This window comes from Podarcis pityusensis (assembly GCF_964106645.2).
Source record: "Podarcis pityusensis genome assembly, chromosome: 4".
Classification (NCBI taxonomy): Eukaryota; Metazoa; Chordata; class Lepidosauria; order Squamata; family Lacertidae; genus Podarcis; species Podarcis pityusensis.
Window position 1 is genome coordinate 96,326,094 of NC_138027.1, and position 21,235 is coordinate 96,347,328.

Sequence of the window (21,235 nt, forward strand, 5' to 3'; positions counted from 1 at the left end):
GCGGGGATTCGAACCACTGACCTTCTGATCGGCAAGTCCTAGGCTCTGTGGTTTAACCCACAGCGCCTCCCGCGTCCCTTTTTACTTGTGGGGAAATTGCTGCTGCATCAGCGGCCTAGACCTAATCCAGCAAGCCCGCAGCAATCAGGTGCTTGGTCCATTTGAAAAGCGCATGGAAAGCGCTGTTGGCCTTGGGGTGGTCACCGTTGGCTGAAGGATGACCCTCAACCCAAAGATAAGCAGATCTTCCTCATGCAAACCATCCTGGCTGGCAGAAGGAAACATGGCTGCCTCTGAAGACCTTTCAGAGGCCAGGTTCCTCCCTGGGACAAGACAGCTTGAGCCACCTGGGACTCAGCTATACAGCTGCAAATACATTTTAAGCGTGTTGTAAGTGCATCATACAATTGTGACAGGGATGCGGGTGGCACTGTGGTCTAAACCACTGAGCCTCTTGAGCTTGCTGATCCAAAGGTTGGCGGTTCAAATCCCCATGACGGAGTGAGCTCCCATTGCTCTTTCCTAGCTCCTGCCAACCTAGCAGTTTGAAAGCACACCAGTGCGAGTAGATAAATAGGTACTGCTGCAGCGGGAAGGTAAATGGCATTTTCATGCGTTCTGGTTTCCGTCACGGTGTTCCATTGCACCAGAAGCGGTTTAGTCCTGCTGGCCACATGACCCGGAAAGCTGTCTGTGGACAAACGCCGGCTCCCTCGGCCTGAAAGCGAGATGAGCACAGCAACCCCATAGTCACCTTTGACTGGGGTCCTTTACCTTTTACTTTTTTTTTTTTTTTTTACATAAATGTGACACTAGATGGCAATGGTGAGCTTATGGCAAATTCAATATATTTTCAAAAACTTTTTTTTAAAATTAGCTGCCAGGCACAATTTCAAGTGCTGGTTTTGACTATAAAGCCTTAAAACAGCTTAGGACCACAATATGTCAAGGACTGCCTCTGCCATTATAAACCTTCACAGACCCTAAGATCATATTCTGAGGCCCTTCTTTGTGTGTCTCCTTCCAGGAGAGGTCTGAAGGGTGGCAACATGAAAACAGTCCCCCCCCCTTTTTTTTTTTGCATTGGCTCCCCATTTGTGGGGAACCTCCAGAGAGGTTCACCTGGCACCTTCATTATATATATTTTAGATGCCAGACGAAAATGTTCCTCGTCAGCTAGACCTTTGGCTGATTAACATTCCATTGCCTTTTAAATGTGTTTGTGGTGAGAGGGGTTATTGGCTTGTTTCGCACATGTTATTGTGTGTTTTGGTGTTTTAATTTGGTATATTTCCATTGTGAAAAACCCTGTGCTCTTCGGATGAAAGGTGGTATACAAATTCAATAAAGAATAGTAATAGTTCTAGAAGGAAGTTTCTGGAAATTTAGGGATGGTAGCGGGCAGGGAAGCTATAATTGTGTTGTTGTAAACTTTGGACCAGTACTGCACCCATAAACGCAGCTTCCTTATTGGAACTGAACACAGTATATCATCGCCCTTATCATACTTCTGTGAGACAAGGCAGGGCTTACTTTTATTCCAACACCAATATAAACCAAGGGATTGAGGTTTTTGTCCCTGCATGTAAGAATGCAGGCCTTTGTGGCAGTCACGTCGGGGAACGGAAGGCATTCTGTTTACTGTGTCTGTATCAATCATAGCTTTTGTTGCCTTGGAAAGTCCAACAAGGGCAGATGTCAGAGGAGAGATTCACAGCATCTTGTGATGACCCCCAGGTGCTCAGCCCATTCAAAGATGTAGACTCCAATGTTTCAATTGTTACTGAGTCAATGTATATGTCCTCTATATTTCTCCAACCATATGTATCTTTCACATATTTAAGCTTAGAGGTAAACAATGCATAAACAGGAATAAATTAATTCCACTGATATTCCAAGGCGATGCATATCCACTTTTGAAAATACCTAGAAAAATCAATTGTAAAGCTTCAATCCCCACTACCTGAACCCAGTAAGAACAAATAAAATATGATCTCCCCCCTGCCCATTTTTTTTAAATTGAATTCCTCCTGGATGCAATTGCAACATAAAAGTCTAAATGCCTGGATACTTCATACTGATGTAAAATGTTATTTTAGGCACTCCAACATTCTATCTCAATTGCTATCAGATAATACAAGGTAGTTGCAGTTACCATAAATTTGCATTCTTTTACAGCTCGTGTTTAGCAAAGTATGTTGAAGGGACATCCCTGTTTTGTCTGAACTCGGGTATTACAAGAATTCTTTTAACTGCCTTCCATAGAGCAAACGTGTTGTGGAAAGACTGCTGTGATCCAGTAAGTTCTCCTTTTTGAGAATTTACTTAATCACCAGCAAGTGCTGTTTATCACAGGGGAAATTTGTTCTGTAGCAAATTGAAACAAGTCATTTTATTAGTTACTGTTTAAAAAACAAAACAAAAAACCCAAATGCCTGCGTTCCAAAATCGTTCTGGATGCCATATATGCTCATTTGGAAGGGACATTCTAACTTTCATTTTCCTCTAGTCACTAGGTCAGCTGGAGGTTACAGGGGCAGGGCAAGGGGGAGAGAATATAATGGGAGACTGACAATCTCAGCTATCTACTCTTCCAACTTGATAGCACATCTTAGCCAAAGCATCCTACATTCCAGACAGTTGTTTTTCCATACAGAACTCTCCAGTAGCAAGAGGACCAGGACACAGAAGCATTTATAAAAGGGAGGGTTTTTTGTATTTTTAAATTGAGTCCTTGTAAATTCCTCTGTTGGGTTTGTGCAAAAAGAAAAAAGAAAAAAAGTTACCACTCTGTCACCTCTAACAGTTCCTTTCTCCTTAGATACAAATATTAGTTAACAGCCCAACTTCCGAGAGTTTGCTTTTTAAAAAACAACAACAGTGCAATCCTCTACATATTTAAAGTTGGGGGGGGGGGTTAATCTAGAAGCTCAGACCTGTAGTACAGCCATGAGCTGTTTTCCACAATGGCTTGGTAACAAGCCTCGCTCCCTGCCTTTGAGACACAACCACTATGACGGCTTTAATTCTACTTGTTACTTTCCTCCTACTTCTCACTGTGATGCTGTTCCCAGAACCCATAAAAAAATGATGAAAGTAGGCTTGAGATACAGGTGACATAACCTAGAAGAGGCAGCAATAGTTGAAGGGAAGGCCAAGCCAAGCAGCAGCAACCTGTATTAACCTATGGAAGGCAGGCATCATAAGATGGACTAGATTAACCTGTTTACTTCTAGGAAGGCCCTCCTCCTCTTTACCTGTTGCATGGTGCAGGAACAGTTTTCTCAAACATCCTTTGGTTTCCATCATTTGTTCCTATATGCAGCAATGACTTATTTCACAAGGCATGTGCATGTTCTCAGGTTCGTACATTTCAGCCACACAATCTTAAAGCCTTAGAACGTATTATCCTTTGTTGTTGTTGTTGTTTAGTCATGTCCGACTCTTCGTGACCCCATGGACCAGAGCACGCCAGGCACTCCTGTCTTCCACTGCCTCCCGCAGTTTGGTCAAACTCATGTTGGCAGATTCGAGAACACTGTCCAACCATCTCGTCCTCTGTCGTCCCCTTCTCCTTGTGCCCTCCATCTTTCCCAACATCAGGGTCTTTTCCAGGGAGTCTTCTCTTCTCATGAGGTGGCCAAAGTATTGGAGCCTCAGCTTCACGATCTGTCCTTCCAGTGAGCACTCAGGGCTGATTTCCTTCAGAATGGAGAGGTTTGATCTTCTTGCAGTCCATGGGACTCTCAAGAGTCTCCTCCAGCACCATAATTCAAAAGCATCAATTCTTCGGCGATCAGCCTTCTTTATGGTCCAGCTCTCACTTCCATACATCACTACTGGGAAAACCATAGCTTTAACTATACAGACCTTTGTCGGCAAGGTAATGTCTCTGCTTTTTAAGATGCTGTCTAGGTTTGTCATGGCTTTTCTCCCAAGAAGCAGGAATCTTTTAATTTCGTGACTGCTGTCATTATCCTGTATTATCCTTGCTCCGTGTTTTACTGTTAACAACAACATACGCAATACGGGATTGCAATTGCTCCATGGCAAGATACCATAACCTCTTCCCAGTGACAGAGTGACATACTCATTGCAGTGTTTAGCGAACTTAAAAAAAATATATTATGTTACAGGCTCCTGGAGTTCAGGAAAGGGGTACCTCATACAGGAAGTGGATTGAGGCTGAATAAAAAGGAGCGGTGGTGGAGGAATGTTAAGTTGTAAACAAGCACAATACGACTTTGGAATGGGCTTACTGCTGACGTGGAAGTGAAAGTCAAGTGCTTTATCTTGCCATTTCTACTTGTTTTAGGGCACAAGTAAATCTGTAAGCACCGCAGCTCTAAGAGCCAAAGCTATTTTCCTGAATTTAAAAATGAAACACCTGAGCAGATCTCACAATACCTGCTTCTCTCTATGTCTGTCTGTCTGTCTGTCTGTCTGTCTCTCTCTCTTTTCTACCAAATACATTCATACAGGATTTTTGCAGCCACTCGTCACTCCAAGAGCAGGGCTCATGGAGAGTTTACATTACAGGCACAAATATAGCACAAATAAGCAGATGTTAGAAACAGGCAGGTGTTTCCAATTACAGTATTCTTCAGGGGAACCTTCAAAAAGTTTATTCTCATTTTTCCTTGTCGGCATTCAAGTGATCAAGTCATCCTGAACAAGAAGCTCAGCAGTGCTAGCTCGAACAAACAGAAAAATGAAGCTAACCATTAGAGGTTTTCACAAGCGTGCTAGAAGCACGCATGTGCTCACAGACATATACACAGTCCATAGCTCAATTAACCGCTCAGTGCCTGCTTTGCTTCAAGTCTTTGCAAGGAAAATAAAACCGTTTTAATGAGACATTTAGCAACACTGACAAGAGTAAGGATGGGCAAGGCCACAGGTCAGGCTAGTGATGAAGTCTGTTGAATAGTTGGACCATCTGAATGAATTCAAAACCAGGGGGCTGATGACATCTTCAATGATCCTGAATCTTAGTTGTTAAAGAATATGGGAACCATTAGTTAGCATGGCTGTGAATGGTTTTTCCCCCCAAGGCTTGCAGCCATCTCTTAAGAACGTGGTTCGTTATCTTCAGTGGAAAACTCAGGGGAATTATGAACGGAGTAGCTTGACTTCTGTAACAAGTGTTACAAAAGCAAGTAAGAGCTAATCACAAGCATATAAAAGAAAGTCAGTGACTTTATTAAGACACAAGACAATAATGATCTTCTTCTTCTTCAGTCCAGTAGCTGGCTATTTAATACAGTGTCATCATAGCAGATAAAAAACTTCAGAAAGGCTGTATCCTCTTATTAATCTTGATGCACCAGGATTAAGATGAAAAGTCAATGGGGGGGGGGGAGAGGTATACAGAGTAGTAATATTAATTAATGGATTGGTCAGAGATATTAATATTCCTTATTGGCAGGGATAGCTCTAGCCCAGGCTTCCTCAACCTCAGCCCTCCAGATGTTTTTGGCCTACAACTCCCATGATCCCTAGCTAGCAGGACCAGTGGTCAGGGATGATGGGAATTGTAGTCTCAAAACATCTGGAGGGCCGTGGTTAAGGAAGCCTGCTCTAGCCCATGTTATTAGTGTTATTTGCCATAAAAACCTGTGCTCGTTTCAGAGGTGTATGGCATATGTTATTAATACGGTCTGTTTACACAGAGTCAGTTCTAAGGCCTACTGCAGTTAAGAGCAATCCCAGAATACAGAAAGTGTGGGGAGAGTCAAATGCTTTCAAGCACTTGTTTTTCCCTGACAGATTTGGGCCAGCTCAGCTGAGAGCAAGTAGCCTTGCTCCTGAATGGGGTTTGGATCTGGTGTAACTTTACACTGGATTAACATATATGAGCTTCTTGTGTACAGGAGTGCTCCTTTAACAGCATCTCACAAAGTTGGCAACTGCTTACCAAAAGTCCATGCAATAACCCGTAAGACCAGATCAGTTGCTCTGCAAACAGGAGTTGTCTTGACCTTTCTTTTGTTGCACGTTCATGTTGAGAACTGCATTGTGCCTGCAGCAATTTCCTTTATAGTGGTGAAGCTTTCTCTGGCTGCTGCAATCAGAGAAACTGCTACGGGCCACATCCAAGGTAGCCAAATTAGACAGCATCAGATGAATTTTGCTGTGCTATGTATGTGGATAATCAGGATTGCTTGCACCCAGTAAAAAAAACACAAAACCTGTGAACTAGGTCCATGGCGCTTTTCATGATGTTGTGCTACCAACACAGCTGCTCTCCTGGAATGCATTCATGCAATCATTCAAAATACTCTAGAAGAAACAGGCTACATGAGATAAAGGACAAATTTGAATTTTAATCCACATCAACATGTTATTTTCATGGTATCAAAAACTGGATCATTGATTTATGGCAAAAGCATTATTCTGTTACAATACATTAGGCAGTTTCTGTCCTTGTGCAAGAATAATTTAGGCAGCTGCTAAAGCAATTGCATTGAACCTTAATTCATCTGGATCACGTTCCATGAATTTCTTGCATACTTCTACCGCATCCTAGTAAGAGGAAAGAAAGGATAAGGATGCGTCATCTATTTTGCAAAACAAACACAACTGAAATTGATCAATCATTGCCTAACTAACATTAGGAACGGTGAGAACAGTTCTGCCTTTGTTTACCAGGAATTTTGACTGATCAGAAGACTGATCATAAAGATAATATGAAGCAGAAAACAATATTCAGTATGCCCAGCTTCTAGCAGTACTGGCAATTTGAAGCTCATCTAAATTTGTACTATATTCTACAACAGCAGTTTCACAAAATAACATAGTAAATACTTCATACCACCCACAACAGCTCTGCTATAAGAAGTGTCAAAGTCTGTTGATATGAAACAATATTCCTACCTCTAAAAAAGTGTCATCACTAGATTGCCCATGGTTTATTGGGAAAGGCTTCCGTCCATCTGTTGGAAAACACAGAAAGAAAATTCTTAAGAATTTTTGTAGAAACATTAAGTAGTAAATTTGACACGGCAATCTTCCTCATGGGGCAAATAGTACACCTCACGTGATCCCATAAAGTAAGTTTTAAGGTCATTTAATCCTTTGATATTTTCCCCACTATACGTACAATGAAATAACAGGGCTAGGAAAAATTAAGTACTATAGTTAAATTTGTACAAGTAGCCAAGGTTTAAAATCATCATCATCATTAATCACCTTCCACAACATATGTCCCAAGGCAATGTATGACATGCAATAAGCCCTGCTAAAAAAAGTTACAAAACTGTACAAAAAAAACCCCTAAACAAAACAGGAAGTTTAGAAACAACAGAAAATGGACATCTGGGATAGCTACAAATTCCTGCATTGCAGGGGGTTGGACTAGATGATCTTCAGGATCTCTTCCAGCTCTACAATTCCATGATTCTATGAACTATGGCAGAGACCTATTCATCCAGCTGCAAAAGCTTGTTGGAACAAAAATGTGAATGACTATGCATTAACAGCATATACCAATTCCACCAACAGAGTTGGGCATTGTTCTAGTTCCTCCTTTATGTACACAGATCAAATCAAATGGAAAGCTACTGGGTTTTTCATGCTAACTTACTATAAAATGAATCAAGATCCCCTGTAGACTAGCTTCCCATTGCCACCACTAGGGCCCAGAGACATGCCTCCAAGTTCAAACAGGACACAAAGGCAAAGGCCCTTCTATGCTTGGTTTTAGAAATTCAGACATTCACTGCCATTAAGTATGGAGGCACAATTTAACTACCTGATTAATAGTAACTGGCCGATCCTCCATGGCAATTACTTTTTAAAGCTATCCAACATAGACAGCCAAATTCATGAAGCCAACTTCTCAGCTTCCATTAAATATGCCGGGAAAGACTTTGTCTTCCTTTCCCAGTTTTCAGTTTCTTGTGTAAATTCATTTAGTTTGGTAGCTATTTTTATTCCATCACAGACAAATCCCTAAATTATTTTCATATGAGGTATGCACTTTGGACATTTTCGATGTGTTTACTGCAATGGTTGACTTCTATATACGCAGCGCTCCAAGAGGCAGTTCCGCAATGCACATTCTTGGTTGCGTTCCACAGACCTAGAGCTGACCACACACAGTTTCCAAGCTAAGTTGTTTTTTATTTTATTATTCTGTTCCCTAGTCTATTCTGGTAAATTGTTATCTATAAATATAAAGAGCATGTTTTCTGTGGCAAAGTGTTAAGTGTTTTGTGTTTAGGTGGTCTTCCAGGATTCAAAAAGCAAACAATCTGAACAGACTAAATAAGGCACAAAAGGACAGTACAATAAGAGGAGATCTTAGGAAACTTTGGATGTACAGTTTTGGTGCTATGGATTCAAATCAAAGAAGTTATACTAAGGAAACAGTACTAATGAGTATTAGAAGTTCTGAGGTCTTAGGCAACTGCCTCTTCTTAACCCTGTTAGTAGAGATTGTTTGATCAGATATTCTGGGGACTGAATCCACAGCCTTTTTCACATGCAAGGTTTGCAATTGCAAGTTTCCTATGACTTCACTTTATACAGGCTCATGGAAGACAACTGTGATGGGACGATGAGCTGCTTGTGTGTAAAATCCTAGTCCCTCAGAGTTTGGTCAAGTTTGCAAACCTCTGTCTGTAACGGAGCCCCTTAAACATGGCTCCGTCAGTCGCTGGCAGATTCCGACAGTGGTTGCTTTCGGAATCGCTTCCAACATAAAAGCTCCTTAACGGAAACACGTCTTCTGGACTCTCTGCGTGACAGTTTCCGGCGAGGAGTGGGTGTCCCTACAGGAGGTCCTGAAACCTCCCCACTGTTTTCGCTGGAAGTGTCTCTGAGCCATCCCTCCAGCTCCCTTTCCCTCAGCCCAGCTCCTCTCCCCCTACTGGTTCCCTCTTCAGCTGCTGAGTCTCTCCCAACCTGTGTGAGCCCTTTCACTTCCCTTCCTTCCGATGGCAGTTCCCTGACATCCACCTCCCCTCCAGGGCCCCCTTCATCCCCTCTCGCCCCCTCCTCTACGGGCGGTGAGGAGGCAAAACCCCGGAATGAACTTCCTTCATCTTCCGATGTCCCGAACACTTCTCTCCACCTGTTGCGGTTCCTGGTCTCGAAGTACTCCTCCTCCTCAGAGTCCATCTCCCCTTCCCCTTCCGATTCCGAGAATCCTTCCAACTCCTCCTCCTCATCGGTGGTCCCAAAGTATTCCCTCCGGAACCTCTCCACAGGCTGAGGTTTCCTTGGGAACCTTTGATGGAACGTTTCTATCAATACCTCGTCATTGATATCTTCTGCCATTACCCAAGTGTTTTCTGACTCCGGTTCTCCTTCCCACGCTACCAAATACTCCACCTGATCCCCCTTCCATCTGGCGTCGAGGATTTCTGCCACATGGCTGCTGCATTCCCTTTCTTCTATGACCGGTCCCCGAGTGGCCATCCCTTCTCGTCCCCCCTCATACGGTGACAGTAACGACCTGTGAAATACTGGGTGCAGTTTCATGTGGTTGGGTAACCGGAGCCTGAAAGCCACTGGGTTGACCTGTTGAATGACCTCAAAGGGACCCAATCTCCTGGGTCTTAATTTCTTACAACCTCCTTTGAACGGCAACCCTTGGGTTGACAGCCACACCCTATCTCCCACCCTTATGGTTTCACCTTCCCTTCGGTTCTTGTCTGCCTGCCTCTTGTATTCTTCCTTCGCCCTTTCTAAGTTGAGTTGGAGCTGACGATGGATTGCTTCCATTTCTTCTACAAAATGCTCGGCTGCCGGGACACCCCATCTCTCCCCTTCTCCCCCTGGGAAAGCCCTGGGATGACACCCATAATTAGCCAAGAAGGGGCTCATCCCTGTGGACACATTCTCGGCATTGTTGTAGGCAAATTCCGCCAGCGCCAACTTTTCTACCCAGTCATTCTCTCTGTCATTGACATAACACCTCAGGTATTGCTGGAGGACCCCGTTTGCTCTTTCCGCCTGCCCGTTGGTTTCAGGGTGCCGGGCAGTCGAAAAGTTGACCTCCACCTGCAGTAAGCTCATGAGCTTCCTCCAGAACCTGGAAGTAAATTGTTTTCCTCGGTCTGAGACCACCCTCAATGGCACCCCGTGCAACCTAAAAATGTGTTCTACAAATAACTTCGCTGTCTCTTCCGCCGTGACTGCATGCGAGCAGGCTACAAAGTGGCACATCTTTGTTAGTAGGTCTACCACCACCATGATGGCTGTTTTCCCCTTGGACTTCGGCAGATCAGTCATAAAATCTATCGACACTGCCTCCCAAGGTCGTTCTGGGGTTGGTAAGGGTTCTAATAGCCCCGCCGGTGCCCGCCTCTCCCCTTTGGCTCGCTGGCATTGCTCACACCCTCTTACATACTCCCGTACATCTTCCCTCACCTTAGGCCACCAAAATTCCCTGGTGACCAACCACATGGTTTTGTGTTGTCCAAAATGCCCCGCCGTGGGGCTGTCGTGCAACTGCTTGAGTACCCTCCCCCTTAAGTCTCCTTCAGGGATATACAGTGCCCCTTTGTAATACAAAGCTCCATTTCTTTCCTCGAAACCCCCTGGTTCCTCTCCCTCACCCCTAAGACCTCTGAGCTTATTCTGGGCGTATTCATCATTCTCTGTTTCCTCTACCAGTTCTCTTTGTCCCACCAATGCCGCCCCACACACCCAGCGGTCCTCTGGAATGACATGTCTCTCTTCGGGTGCTCCCTCCTCCTCCAAATATTCAGGTTTGCGTGAGAGAGCGTCCGCCCTAATGTTCTCTGGGCCTGGCACGTAACAAATCTCAAAGTTAAATTTGGAGAACTCCTGGGCCCATCTCACTTGCCGTTGGTTGAGCACTCGTGCCGTCCTCCAATACTCTAGGTTCTTGTGGTCAGTGCACACTTGCACCTTATGTTGTGCGCCAATTAGCAGGTGCCTCCATCTCCGGAACGCCTCATGAATGGCTAGTAGTTCTCGGTCATACACCGTGTAGTTCCTCTCGGATTTGTTCAGCTTTCGCGAAAAAAAGGCACACGGTCTCCACTCTGACTCCTCCTTCCCTGGCTGCAGAAGCACCGCCCCAATCGCTCTGTCTGATGCGTCAGTTTCCACTCTCATCGGTTTTTGTAAATCCACATGCAGGAGTTGTTGTTCCGAGGCGAAGGCCCTTTTTAGTTCCTCAAATGCTCGCTCCGCCTCCTCAGTCCAAACGAACTTCTTCTTACTGCTGAGACAGTCCGTAATGGGCGCCGTCAGGTGGGCAAAGTTTCGGATGAACTTACGATAGAAGTTCCCAAATCCTAGGAACCTCTGCACATCCTTCCTTGTTTTGGGTGTTTTCCATTCCAGCACCGCCTGGACCTTGCCGGGATCCATGGCCAATCCCTTGTCTGACAGGCGATACCCCAGGAATTCCACCTCCTTGGTATGAAACTGACACTTCTCCAGTTTCACCCACAGCTGGTTGGCTTGCAGCCTGCTCAACACTTCTCTGACGTCTCTCACATGCTGCTCCTCATTCTCAGAATACACCAACACGTCGTCTAAGAAGGCCACACAATTCTTGTAAAGCAAAGGCCCCAGGACGTGGTTCATAAACGATTGAAAGCACGCGGAGCCTCCTTGTAGGCCGAAGGGCATAACTAAATATTCAAATGCCCCCAAAGGGGTGAACATGGTGGTTTTCCATTCATCCCCCTTCCTTATTCGTATCAGGTTGTACGCCCCCCTTAGGTCCAGTTTAGTAAAAATCTTTCCCTTCCTGACCCTTGTCAAAATGTCGTCAATCCTGGGCATAGGGAAAGCCACTGGTTCTGACACTGCATTTAAGGCCCTGAAGTCACACACAAGCCTCGGCTTGTTCGTGTTTTTTTTATCCACAAAAAACACTGGGCTGCCCCCCACCGCCCTGGACTCTCTGATGAACCCTCTCTTCAGGTTCTTGTCAATGAACTCTCTTAGCTCCTGCATCTCTCTGTCTGACATGGCGTACAGCTTGCCTACAGGGAGCTGTGCCCCAGGGAGTAAATTGATTTGACAGTCAAAGGGTCTATGCGGGGGTAATTGGTCAGCTTCCCTTTCGCTGAAGACGTCGCGGAGATCTGCGTATTGTCGTGGTACCTTCACGTTCTCCGTTACTTCAGTCCCTGCTAGGGTGGCTTGGGCCCCTGCCAAACCCTTTCCCTCTTTGCAGTGTTCTAAGCAATGTGCTGAACCAAAAGAAACCACTCTCTGATGCCAGCCCACCAGCGGATCATGTAACGCTAGCCAGCTCATCCCCAATATAATGGGAGCTCCTCCCAAGGTGGCCACATTAAACGCTATCAGTTCGGTGTGCCTTGCCACCTTCATTATCATTGGGACGGTCTGCAAGCTGACTTCTCCTCCCAACAGCTCCCTGCCATCGATCGTGGTCACCTGCAGGGGGTTGCTTAAAGGGATCGTCTGTATCTGGTGTTCAGCTGCAAACTCTTTGCTCATGAAATTGCAGGAGCTGCCTGAGTCCAACAGCGCCTTTATCTTTAGAGGGTGTCCGTTTGGCAGCTCTAGCGCCACTTCTATCACTAGGGCGGGTTTAGGAGGTTCTGGCGTGGGCACTTTCACTGCTCTTTGGCCTGACTGCTGTGCCCCGACGGTGGCAGCCAGGCGTTGGCTTTTACTTGCTTCGGTATTTCTTCCTCTCTTCCCTCCACAGCTCCTACCATCCCTTGCCATTCCTTCCTCTGGGGGCAGACTCTGGCAAAGTGACCTGGCTGTTGGCAGAGATAGCATTTCCGGGCGCCTTTTCCCTCCTTCTTTCCCCCCTCACTGGGCTTTGAAACTGCGCGCGCGCGCGCTGTTCCGATTTCCATCGGCTCTGCCGGCGGGAAAGTTGGCTCTGGAATGTCTGGAATGCGGAACTCCTTCCAACGTTCCCCCTTCCCTTCCCGCCTCTCCAATGCTCTCGCCTCCTGGCGCGCTCCTATGGTCAGCGCTGATTTGGTCAGCTGGTCCATAGACTCCGCCCTGGGCGCCCGGGAAAGTTCGTCTTTCACAGCCGAAGAAAGCCCTTCTTCAAAAAGCATTTGAATGGGTTCCGCCGATAGATCCCACCCCAATTTATGGATCAACATGGTGAATTCAGTCCAGTACTCACGGACAGATCGGCTACCCTGTTTGCAAGCCATTAACTGTCTGCGGACCACTCCCTGTTCAATATCGCTGGAAAACATCAGATCCATGGCGCGAAAGAACTTCATCGTGTCCTTTAGGACGTCACTATTCGCTGCCATCAGGGGTCTAACCCAGTCTCTCGCCCCCTTTTCAAGATGCCCAATCACGAAAGCCACTCTTGATTCCTCGTCAGGGAATTCATCAAACTGCAGATTGAGGGCATATTGCATCTCTGTCCGAAAGCCATGATAGTCTTTGGGCTCCCCCCCAAACTTCTGCACCAATCCTGGTACCTTTCTGACGAGCTGGGTGTCTTTCCCCTTTTTGTCTGCATCCTGAGCCCTCCTCTCCTCAAGCCTCGCCGTCTGCAGCGCTAGCTGGACCTCCAACACCCGGTACCTTTCTTCCAGGCTTGGACCCGCTCCAGCTCCTGCTTCTCCGGTTCCGGCTGGGTTGCTCATGATGCCTTCTCCTGCACAAGCTGCTCACGAAGACTGTCGGAATGCTGTGATGGGACGATGAGCTGCTTGTGTGTAAAATCCTAGTCCCTCAGAGTTTGGTCAAGTTTGCAAACCTCTGTCTGTAACGGAGCCCCTTAAACATGGCTCCGTCAGTCGCTGGCAGATTCCGACAGTGGTTGCTTTCGGAATCGCTTCCAACATAAAAGCTCCTTAACGGAAACACGTCTTCTGGACTCTCTGCGTGACAGTTTCCGGCGAGGAGTGGGTGTCCCTACAGGAGGTCCTGAAACCTCCCCACTGTTTTCGCTGGAAGTGTCTCTGAGCCATCCCTCCAGCTCCCTTTCCCTCAGCCCAGCTCCTCTCCCCCTACTGGTTCCCTCTTCAGCTGCTGAGTCTCTCCCAACCTGTGTGAGCCCTTTCACTTCCCTTCCTTCCGATGGCAGTTCCCTGACAACAACATACATCTTCAAAAGGTCACTCTAAATCAATGGCATATTCAAGGTAGGGGAAAAACCATTACCAACTCATACATTAAAAAAATCAGAAACAAATTATGAACTAAAACGGAGGCCTGCTCATCAGGTTAACAACTTTCCCCTTTCAAAACTAGCTGTTCCAATATTCTTCCATTCCTCTTAACTGTGGTTCTTGAAAGGCAGAACATAATTACTTGACTGAGAATTCTTTACTGGACGATCTTATAATCACTATCCATTCTTGGCAGGCAGGCTATACACCCGAGGTAAAAATATCAAAAATTAAGCATTAAGTAGATGATAATATGATCCGTTTTGAAAGAGAAGGATTGCTCTTACCCAACTCGTAGAGATTGCCATCAATGTTTACTAATGCGATGAAGTGAAGATCTACTTTTTCATCTATACTGGGTGCCTGCGACAGAATACAACATGCATGCAAGTCATTAGTAGGAGCTGAAACTCTTGCTCTACCCAGTTGGGAAGAACTTAACCCGAGCCAGGGCTCAACCTATGAACCCGGTTTGAACAATACATGTGAAGTATAAAAGACATGGGCTTCTAAATAAAGAAAAGCGCACTGTTCCTCAAGACTGAACCAGCTTCTAGGGTTGGTTTTGGTTCTGTCCAGGCTTGACTTCTGGCACCTCTCATTTGAGAACTTTGGCACTGGAGAGAGAAGAGACCTGTCTCAAAGGAATGGAGGGTGAAGATGGTACTTTGGCCACTACTGTACCTACAAAAAATGTACTTTAACACATACACACACTTGAAATTTGGGCTAATATATAAATTTTCACACTAGACAAAAGTATGCCCTCTCCCTTTCATACACACCTGACAGATGCAAGCCCCACTGAACACAATGAGGTCTGCAGCTAAGGCATAAGATTGCACTGTAAACTCTTGTGTTTTGAGTCTGTATACATAATCTCATACTGAAATAGTCCTTTCCTAACAAAAATACAGCTTCCGTTTTGCTGGGCTGGTTATCAGGCAACGGCCACAGGACAATACCAGGAAAAACAGAGGATGGTGATACGAAACGGTACTTGAATAATCCTGGCACTATAGGGAACTATGTTGTTTCTGATCCCAATACTAGACTTAAAATGCTATTTTTATTGTGAGATTTTTAGTAAGCCACTTTTGTGAGCCCTTTGGTGCATTAGTGGGGTGCAAATATTTCTAAACAAATAATAAAATTGGCCATGGCTATTTATTGGGCATTTTGCAGCCACAGTTTACAAAATGCTATTGATCATTATACTGCAGCCCCCGCCCCCGTGCAAAACAAAAGCTAAAATGAAGTTTTTATATTGTAAACTGCCCTGTGATCTTTGGATGAAGGGTGGTATAGAATAATGATAATCCAATTTTAACAAAATAGCCAGTATGACAGCTTAAGAATTAGAAACACAGAATGGCTGTGTAAGTCAACTGAAGCAAATATATCATGGTAATTTAACTCCACCTATGCACCAAGTATTGGTCTAACAGACATCCAAAATACACTGTTCTTCGTGGCAACAGCTCCAGAAGCTGGTTAAAATTAACTCCATTTTTTAGAAGTCTCACATTTCTGCCAAAAGGTATTCCAAGTGTTCTCATTGATGCAAGAAGCATTTCAGTGCCAAAAACTCTGGGTTAGTACATAGCTTTTGCAACAATATGCCGACGGCACACGTTAAGAACACTACAAACCTAATGTAATGTTATGACAGTGTCATTTGCAGATATAATAGCACAAGTGTCCAGGCTAGAGACATTCATTTCTAGATTGGAACAGCAGCTCCCTGTAGAGATGAAAGATTTGTGTAAGAGTTGTGAAAGTGTTAAAAGAGAATAAAAAAATCAAAGGATGGGACACCTTTTTCTGCAAAGAGGCGCAAATATATAGTTTGCAACTCTATTTTTGTGGGGGAGGAAGACACAACTAAAGGGGAGATGCGATAGTGGCTTACAAAGTTGCACAAAGTGTGCAGGAAATGCACAGAAAAACTCACATGACCCACTGATTGCTATCTATGTGACTGATGTGTCCACGCCTGCTTTGAATGTTAAGTGGAAAAAGCATGGATATGAAACATGGTCTGGCTGACTTTTCACCCATGGCCACTTATAATTGCCAATCTTATAACAAACTTATAATTTTGAGATTGTAGCGACTTCCATTGTGGAAAAATAGGGGGATGTTGTCAGGAGTATAGTCTCAAGATGTTTTCCCCAGAAGTCAATATTATATTGGGGTCAGTTGTGCCTCAAGACTCAAAGCAGTTTGCCGGGTACTTAGCACTCAAACTCTGTCCAGTGGTACCTCGGGTTAAGTACTTAATTCGTTCCGGAGGTCCGTTCTTAACCTGAAACTGTTCTTAACCTGAAGCACCACTTTAGCTAATGGGGCCTTGCACTGCCGCCACACGATTTCTGTTCTCACCCTGAAGCAAAGTTCTTAACCCGAGGTACTATTTTTGGGTTAGTGGAGTCTGTAACCTGAAGCGTCTGTAACCTGAAGCATATGTAACCCGAGGTACCACTGTATTACTTACACAGGGGCATGTAACCTTTGTGCCTTTGATGAAGTATCACATTGGGGACTTGCAGAGGTTTCTTCTAGACCCTATCAGTTTTAGTCTTAGAGGACATTCAAAAGCGTTTCTTAGTTCCAGGTCTCCTTCAGATCTTAAATTTTCATTGTCACAGATTTTCGGTCCCACATTCATGTCACTTTCAGAAAAAGGTATACAAATACGTTAACACAAAGCAGGCCTGAAAGTTGTGTGAAGATGAAACGTATAGCTCTACACCAGCTTTTCCAGAAGTTAGTGTCGGTGTGGACAAGAACAGCAGTTTCTAACTAGACAGTAAGTGCTTCTATAGCAGCCGTTTTCTCTAGAACTGATGGCACTTGCCCACTCACTTATTCCTAAGAATCGTAATGACAAATTCCAAACCACTATATTCTCATGCCTTCCCTGTGACTCTCCTGTTGTCCCCTCCACCAAGTGTTCACTCATGACAATCAAAAGTTGTTGATGTGTTCAAACTGACATTGCACATAGATAAACTTCTGTAGCGGTGATCACTTTTTCATTTCAGAGTGACACCATGGCTGCACTCTGGCCAGTGACTGAAATAAATCGATTCATTCACACCATGGCTGCATCATGTAGATGCAAAGAACGCAAACCCTGTTTGAACAGAGTTCCCAGGTTCCTGCGGACATCTTTAAATGTAACAAAGACAGGATTGTGGGGGAAACAGCTCCGTCAGTTATAATTGTGCTTCCAGCTGATCACAGAAGACCATTCACTGTCCATTGTTAAAGGTTCTTGGTGCTAAAGTATTCAGTGTCTTACAGATTTAGCAAGCTTTCCAAAAAACTACAAGGATGGGTACTAGCATGCAGCCAAAGGAAAAGAGTTTCCACAATGAATGAACATCCTTCTCCATCCTGCCTCCATCTCGTTTGGTCAAGATGCCGTGGAGTGCTATTGCTCTTGTATATCCTGCTTAATCTTTGAGCTGAAAGATACCACTAATATATTGATTTTTTAGAAGTTTGTCTTCTGGTTAGCACTTAGTAGTCTACACACGGTTCCAAAGAGGAGTTTCTGTTGTATAGAAAAAATAAGATTGATGCACTCCCTTATCTTGTTATGAGAATTTGGGTCTGGTTTAATTCAATTTCTGAAAGTATTGCATATCTCTTGGCAACTGCCTTCTTTGATGATTTTAAAAGAAGAGTCTATGTGGTCCATATTTGTTTACTCTTTACAATACATCTTAATCAGTTCAGATCACTGCTCTTTTAATTTATCCAAAAGTCTGCTACTGAGTTGGTTATGAGATATTTTACATCCTCCATCAAACCAACTGTTACAGCATAACATATTTATCCAGAGTAGGGTATTTTTAGCTTTATGTAGGTCAGTGTCTGTATATTAACTTTTTAATATGGAAGTAATAGCAGTAAGCACCCATCAACTTTATTTATACAAAATTTTAATGCTTATACGAGCTCTCTATTTTAAGCCAAAGGTTAGCATCTTAATAGAAATTTAAAAACCTATTCATGTTGTCAGTACCACACAGAGACAGTGTTCAGACTCTCTTCCTGGTAGCTAGGCCTCTCCCAAACTAGAAGTAAAAAAGATTAGAATTTGAACACACAATGCAGTTTAATACAGTCATAAAAAGACAAGGGAAATTTGAAAACAAGATAAGCACCTTTTGTTTAAGTTGCAGAAAAATATTTGTTCATTGGTATAATTCAAATGCCTGTTTTTACAAAAGAAAGGAACAAGATCAACCAAGATCAAGATCATATTGGATGATTTTTACAATTAACCAGGATATACATATATTTACTGCAAATGTAAACAATCAGTGATGCCAATACAACATTTAAGCCATATTGTACATCTCTGATGAAAGATTTAGATCAGGAAGAGCTGGAGAGTATTGCAAAGCGCGCAGAGCACTGGGCCCTGGAAAAAAGCAGAGAGACTTTCAATCAGATGTGATAGGAGCAGATTTGGCACAGAACTAAGAATTAGCAGACCCAACGCAGCACCAATGAGATAAGAGAAACCAGATGGAAGATGGGAAAAATCTTTGGGGGGGGGGGAGTAGACGTTCCTAATGCTATTTGTCTGCTGATGAGGATTTAAGACAGTATGCTTCGTCTACTGGAAAAAGCCCTAAGGGAATTCAGAGCCAAAGAGACCCGCCATTAAGCCTAAATGTCGAGGGCGCCTGCCGCAGAGAAGAGATGGAAGATTGACTACACTTACAAAAGAATGGAGCCCAATAGATGATAGGGGTATTGTGGGCCGCCAGCGCTGGAGGGAGACAGGTGGACTGGTAGCCTTTACAGGGCTTGTGGCTTTTGCAGAGGCTACATGATTGCATCTGATCAGGGTCAAGGAAGCAGAGCGACGCAAGGGTGAAGCCTTCATTTTGCAGTGGCTAAACTCAGGCTGTGGTGAGGTTGATGGTGACTACACAAATATTAAAAAGAAAAGAAAAGAAGACACAACTTTACCCGCTTTAGAGGTCACTGTACAGTTTTTGCTCATGTTATTTTTAAAAATATATCCCGCCTTTCACCCCATCTGGGTTTCAAAGCAGCTTACAAAAAATTAAAAACACACTGTAAGTAACATTTAGAAACACAACTTAAAACATCGCAGAACGAAACAGAACTTGCGTCCGTGGTGCAAAGGTCTCCTGAAATAAAACTGCCTGAAACGTTGCAGGTACGGTGCCTGCCTGATTTCTAATGGGAGAGAGTTCCACAGAGTGAGGCCCATAGCGCTGAAGACATTACTCCCCACTGATGTGACTCAAGCTTCTGGTTCGTAGGGGACCACTAATACTACTCCCCCAGATTATCTAAGGGGTTGGTCTAGTACATACAGGTTAAGACATTCATTGAGGTACCCTGGGTCTAAGTTGTTCAGGGCTTTGGATGCCGATACAGAAACCCTGAACCTGGCACAGTAGCAGATGAGAAACCATGCAGGTCTTTTGAACACGGGTGTCAAGTGTTGACAGTAGTTTGCTCCCAGCATTAGTCTAGCTGTAGCATTTTGCATTAGCTGAAGCTACCTGACCCCACAGCTGCCCCACACATACGAAGGGACAGAAATTTAACTGATGCTATCTAAGAGCTGTTATGATCTAAACGTTTGCTGTGCTGTTCTTTTTTTCATGGCAAATGTGTTTGTGCTGCTCTTAGTGTTACATAACATCAAGGCTCATCTAAACCACCTGCAAATGCAATTTCAGACACCGTGTCATAAATTCTTGTGGGTCTGCTATCTTCCCATTATTCTGTTATGTGGCGGTAGGTAGGGCATGGGGTGGTGGTGGAGAGAAATAAGAAAGCTCTAGTGTGGTTCATCACTTCATGAGATGGGCACTCTAGGGCCGGAAAGGCAGACTAGCAGCCTTCAAACAGCAAAACTGCAGGCTCTGCTACCTGGGGCACTTGGTGAGAGTTGGTCTCCCTGATAAAAGAAGCTCAAGGATCAGTTGCTTTTTTTGTTTTTAAGTGAGAAAATCACAAAAGGTGGGATCCAAATGGGGGCAGGGAAGCCAGGCCTGAACCCTGGGAAGACAGAGGCCCTGTGAATTGGTTGTTCCCGTGTCCTGGAGACTGACCAGTTACCTGTTCTGGATAGGGCTGCGATCCCTCTGAAAGAACAGGTTGGGAGTTTTGGGGGTGCTCCTGGATCCATCTTTGTCACTGGAAGCTCAAGGTGGCCTCAGGGGCTAGGAATGCTTTTTACCAGCTGCAGCCAATAAACCTGTTCTTGGGACAGGGGTAATCTGGCCACAGGGAACCATGCACTGGTAACCTCAAGACTTGATCACAGCAGGTGAAAAAAGCTGTGGCTAGACTGCTGATAGGGACAGATGATCACCAGTATGTACCTCTGGTGCTCAAAAGTTTGCACAGGCATCCCATACCCTACCAGGCCAGGTTCCAAGGAAGTTTCTTGTATTAATTTACAAGACCCTGAAGATGCCTTGAGGGTTACCTAATCCCTTATAGCCCTGCCTGATCACGGAGGTGTTTGGGGGCAGTCCCTGTTAATGGTTCCCCCATGGCTGTCCAGTACTGTGGTCCCAGTTTTATAGAAGTCCCTTCCACTTGAGGACAGACAGGTGCCATCCTTACTGAACTTAATGGCACCTAGATTTTTGTTATTATTATTATTTCGGCAGGTATTTAAACTGAAGTTTAATTTATAGTTTTAACTGATTTGTGTGGTTTTTTTTGTATTCCATCCTTGCAATCCGCTTGGAGACACTGTAGTTAAACAGTATACGGATTGTTTAAATAAGTAAGTAAAATTGATTTTAGTAAAGGCCAGTTTATATAGCAAGCAGGATCAAGCAGTAGAGCTTTCCCTGTGTTCTACAAATTTAAGTCACCTGGGAATGGGATTATATATTTGAATACTTTCCCCATAAAGCATGTAGAAAATAGGCCTGTCAAGGTGAAGGGTTCAAGTTTATCCTCCTCTCTCAAAAGGATGAGTCCACTGGTCAATTCTAGCTCCAACAGGAGTTACTGACACTAGCACAACTTTTTTCACACAGCTGTTGAAGAACAAGGAGAGTACCATCTGGTCAAGAAATCGCACAATTCAAAAATAATAA

At 44.4% G+C, this 21,235-nt stretch overlaps 1 protein-coding gene across 3 annotated transcripts in view; it reads right to left on the bottom strand.

The window, feature by feature from the left end:
• Positions 1-6,306: 6,306 nt before the first annotated feature.
• Positions 6,307-21,235, bottom strand: part of UCHL3 (ubiquitin C-terminal hydrolase L3) — a 34,216-nt gene continuing 19,287 nt past the window's right edge. For 2 of the 3 annotated variants that reach the window (XM_081003251.1, XM_081003250.1), the window contains 4 exons: positions 18,859-19,065; positions 14,402-14,477; positions 6,877-6,935; positions 6,307-6,525 (listed from right to left, as the gene is read on the bottom strand). In XM_081003251.1, coding sequence (XP_080859377.1) covers positions 6,442-6,525; positions 6,877-6,935; positions 14,402-14,477; positions 18,859-19,065 — 426 coding nt within the window. In that variant the 3' untranslated portion in view covers positions 6,307-6,441. The remainder of the gene's footprint in view (positions 6,526-6,876; positions 6,936-14,401; positions 14,478-18,858; positions 19,066-21,235) is intronic. The other variant, XM_081003252.1, reaches the window with a different exon arrangement.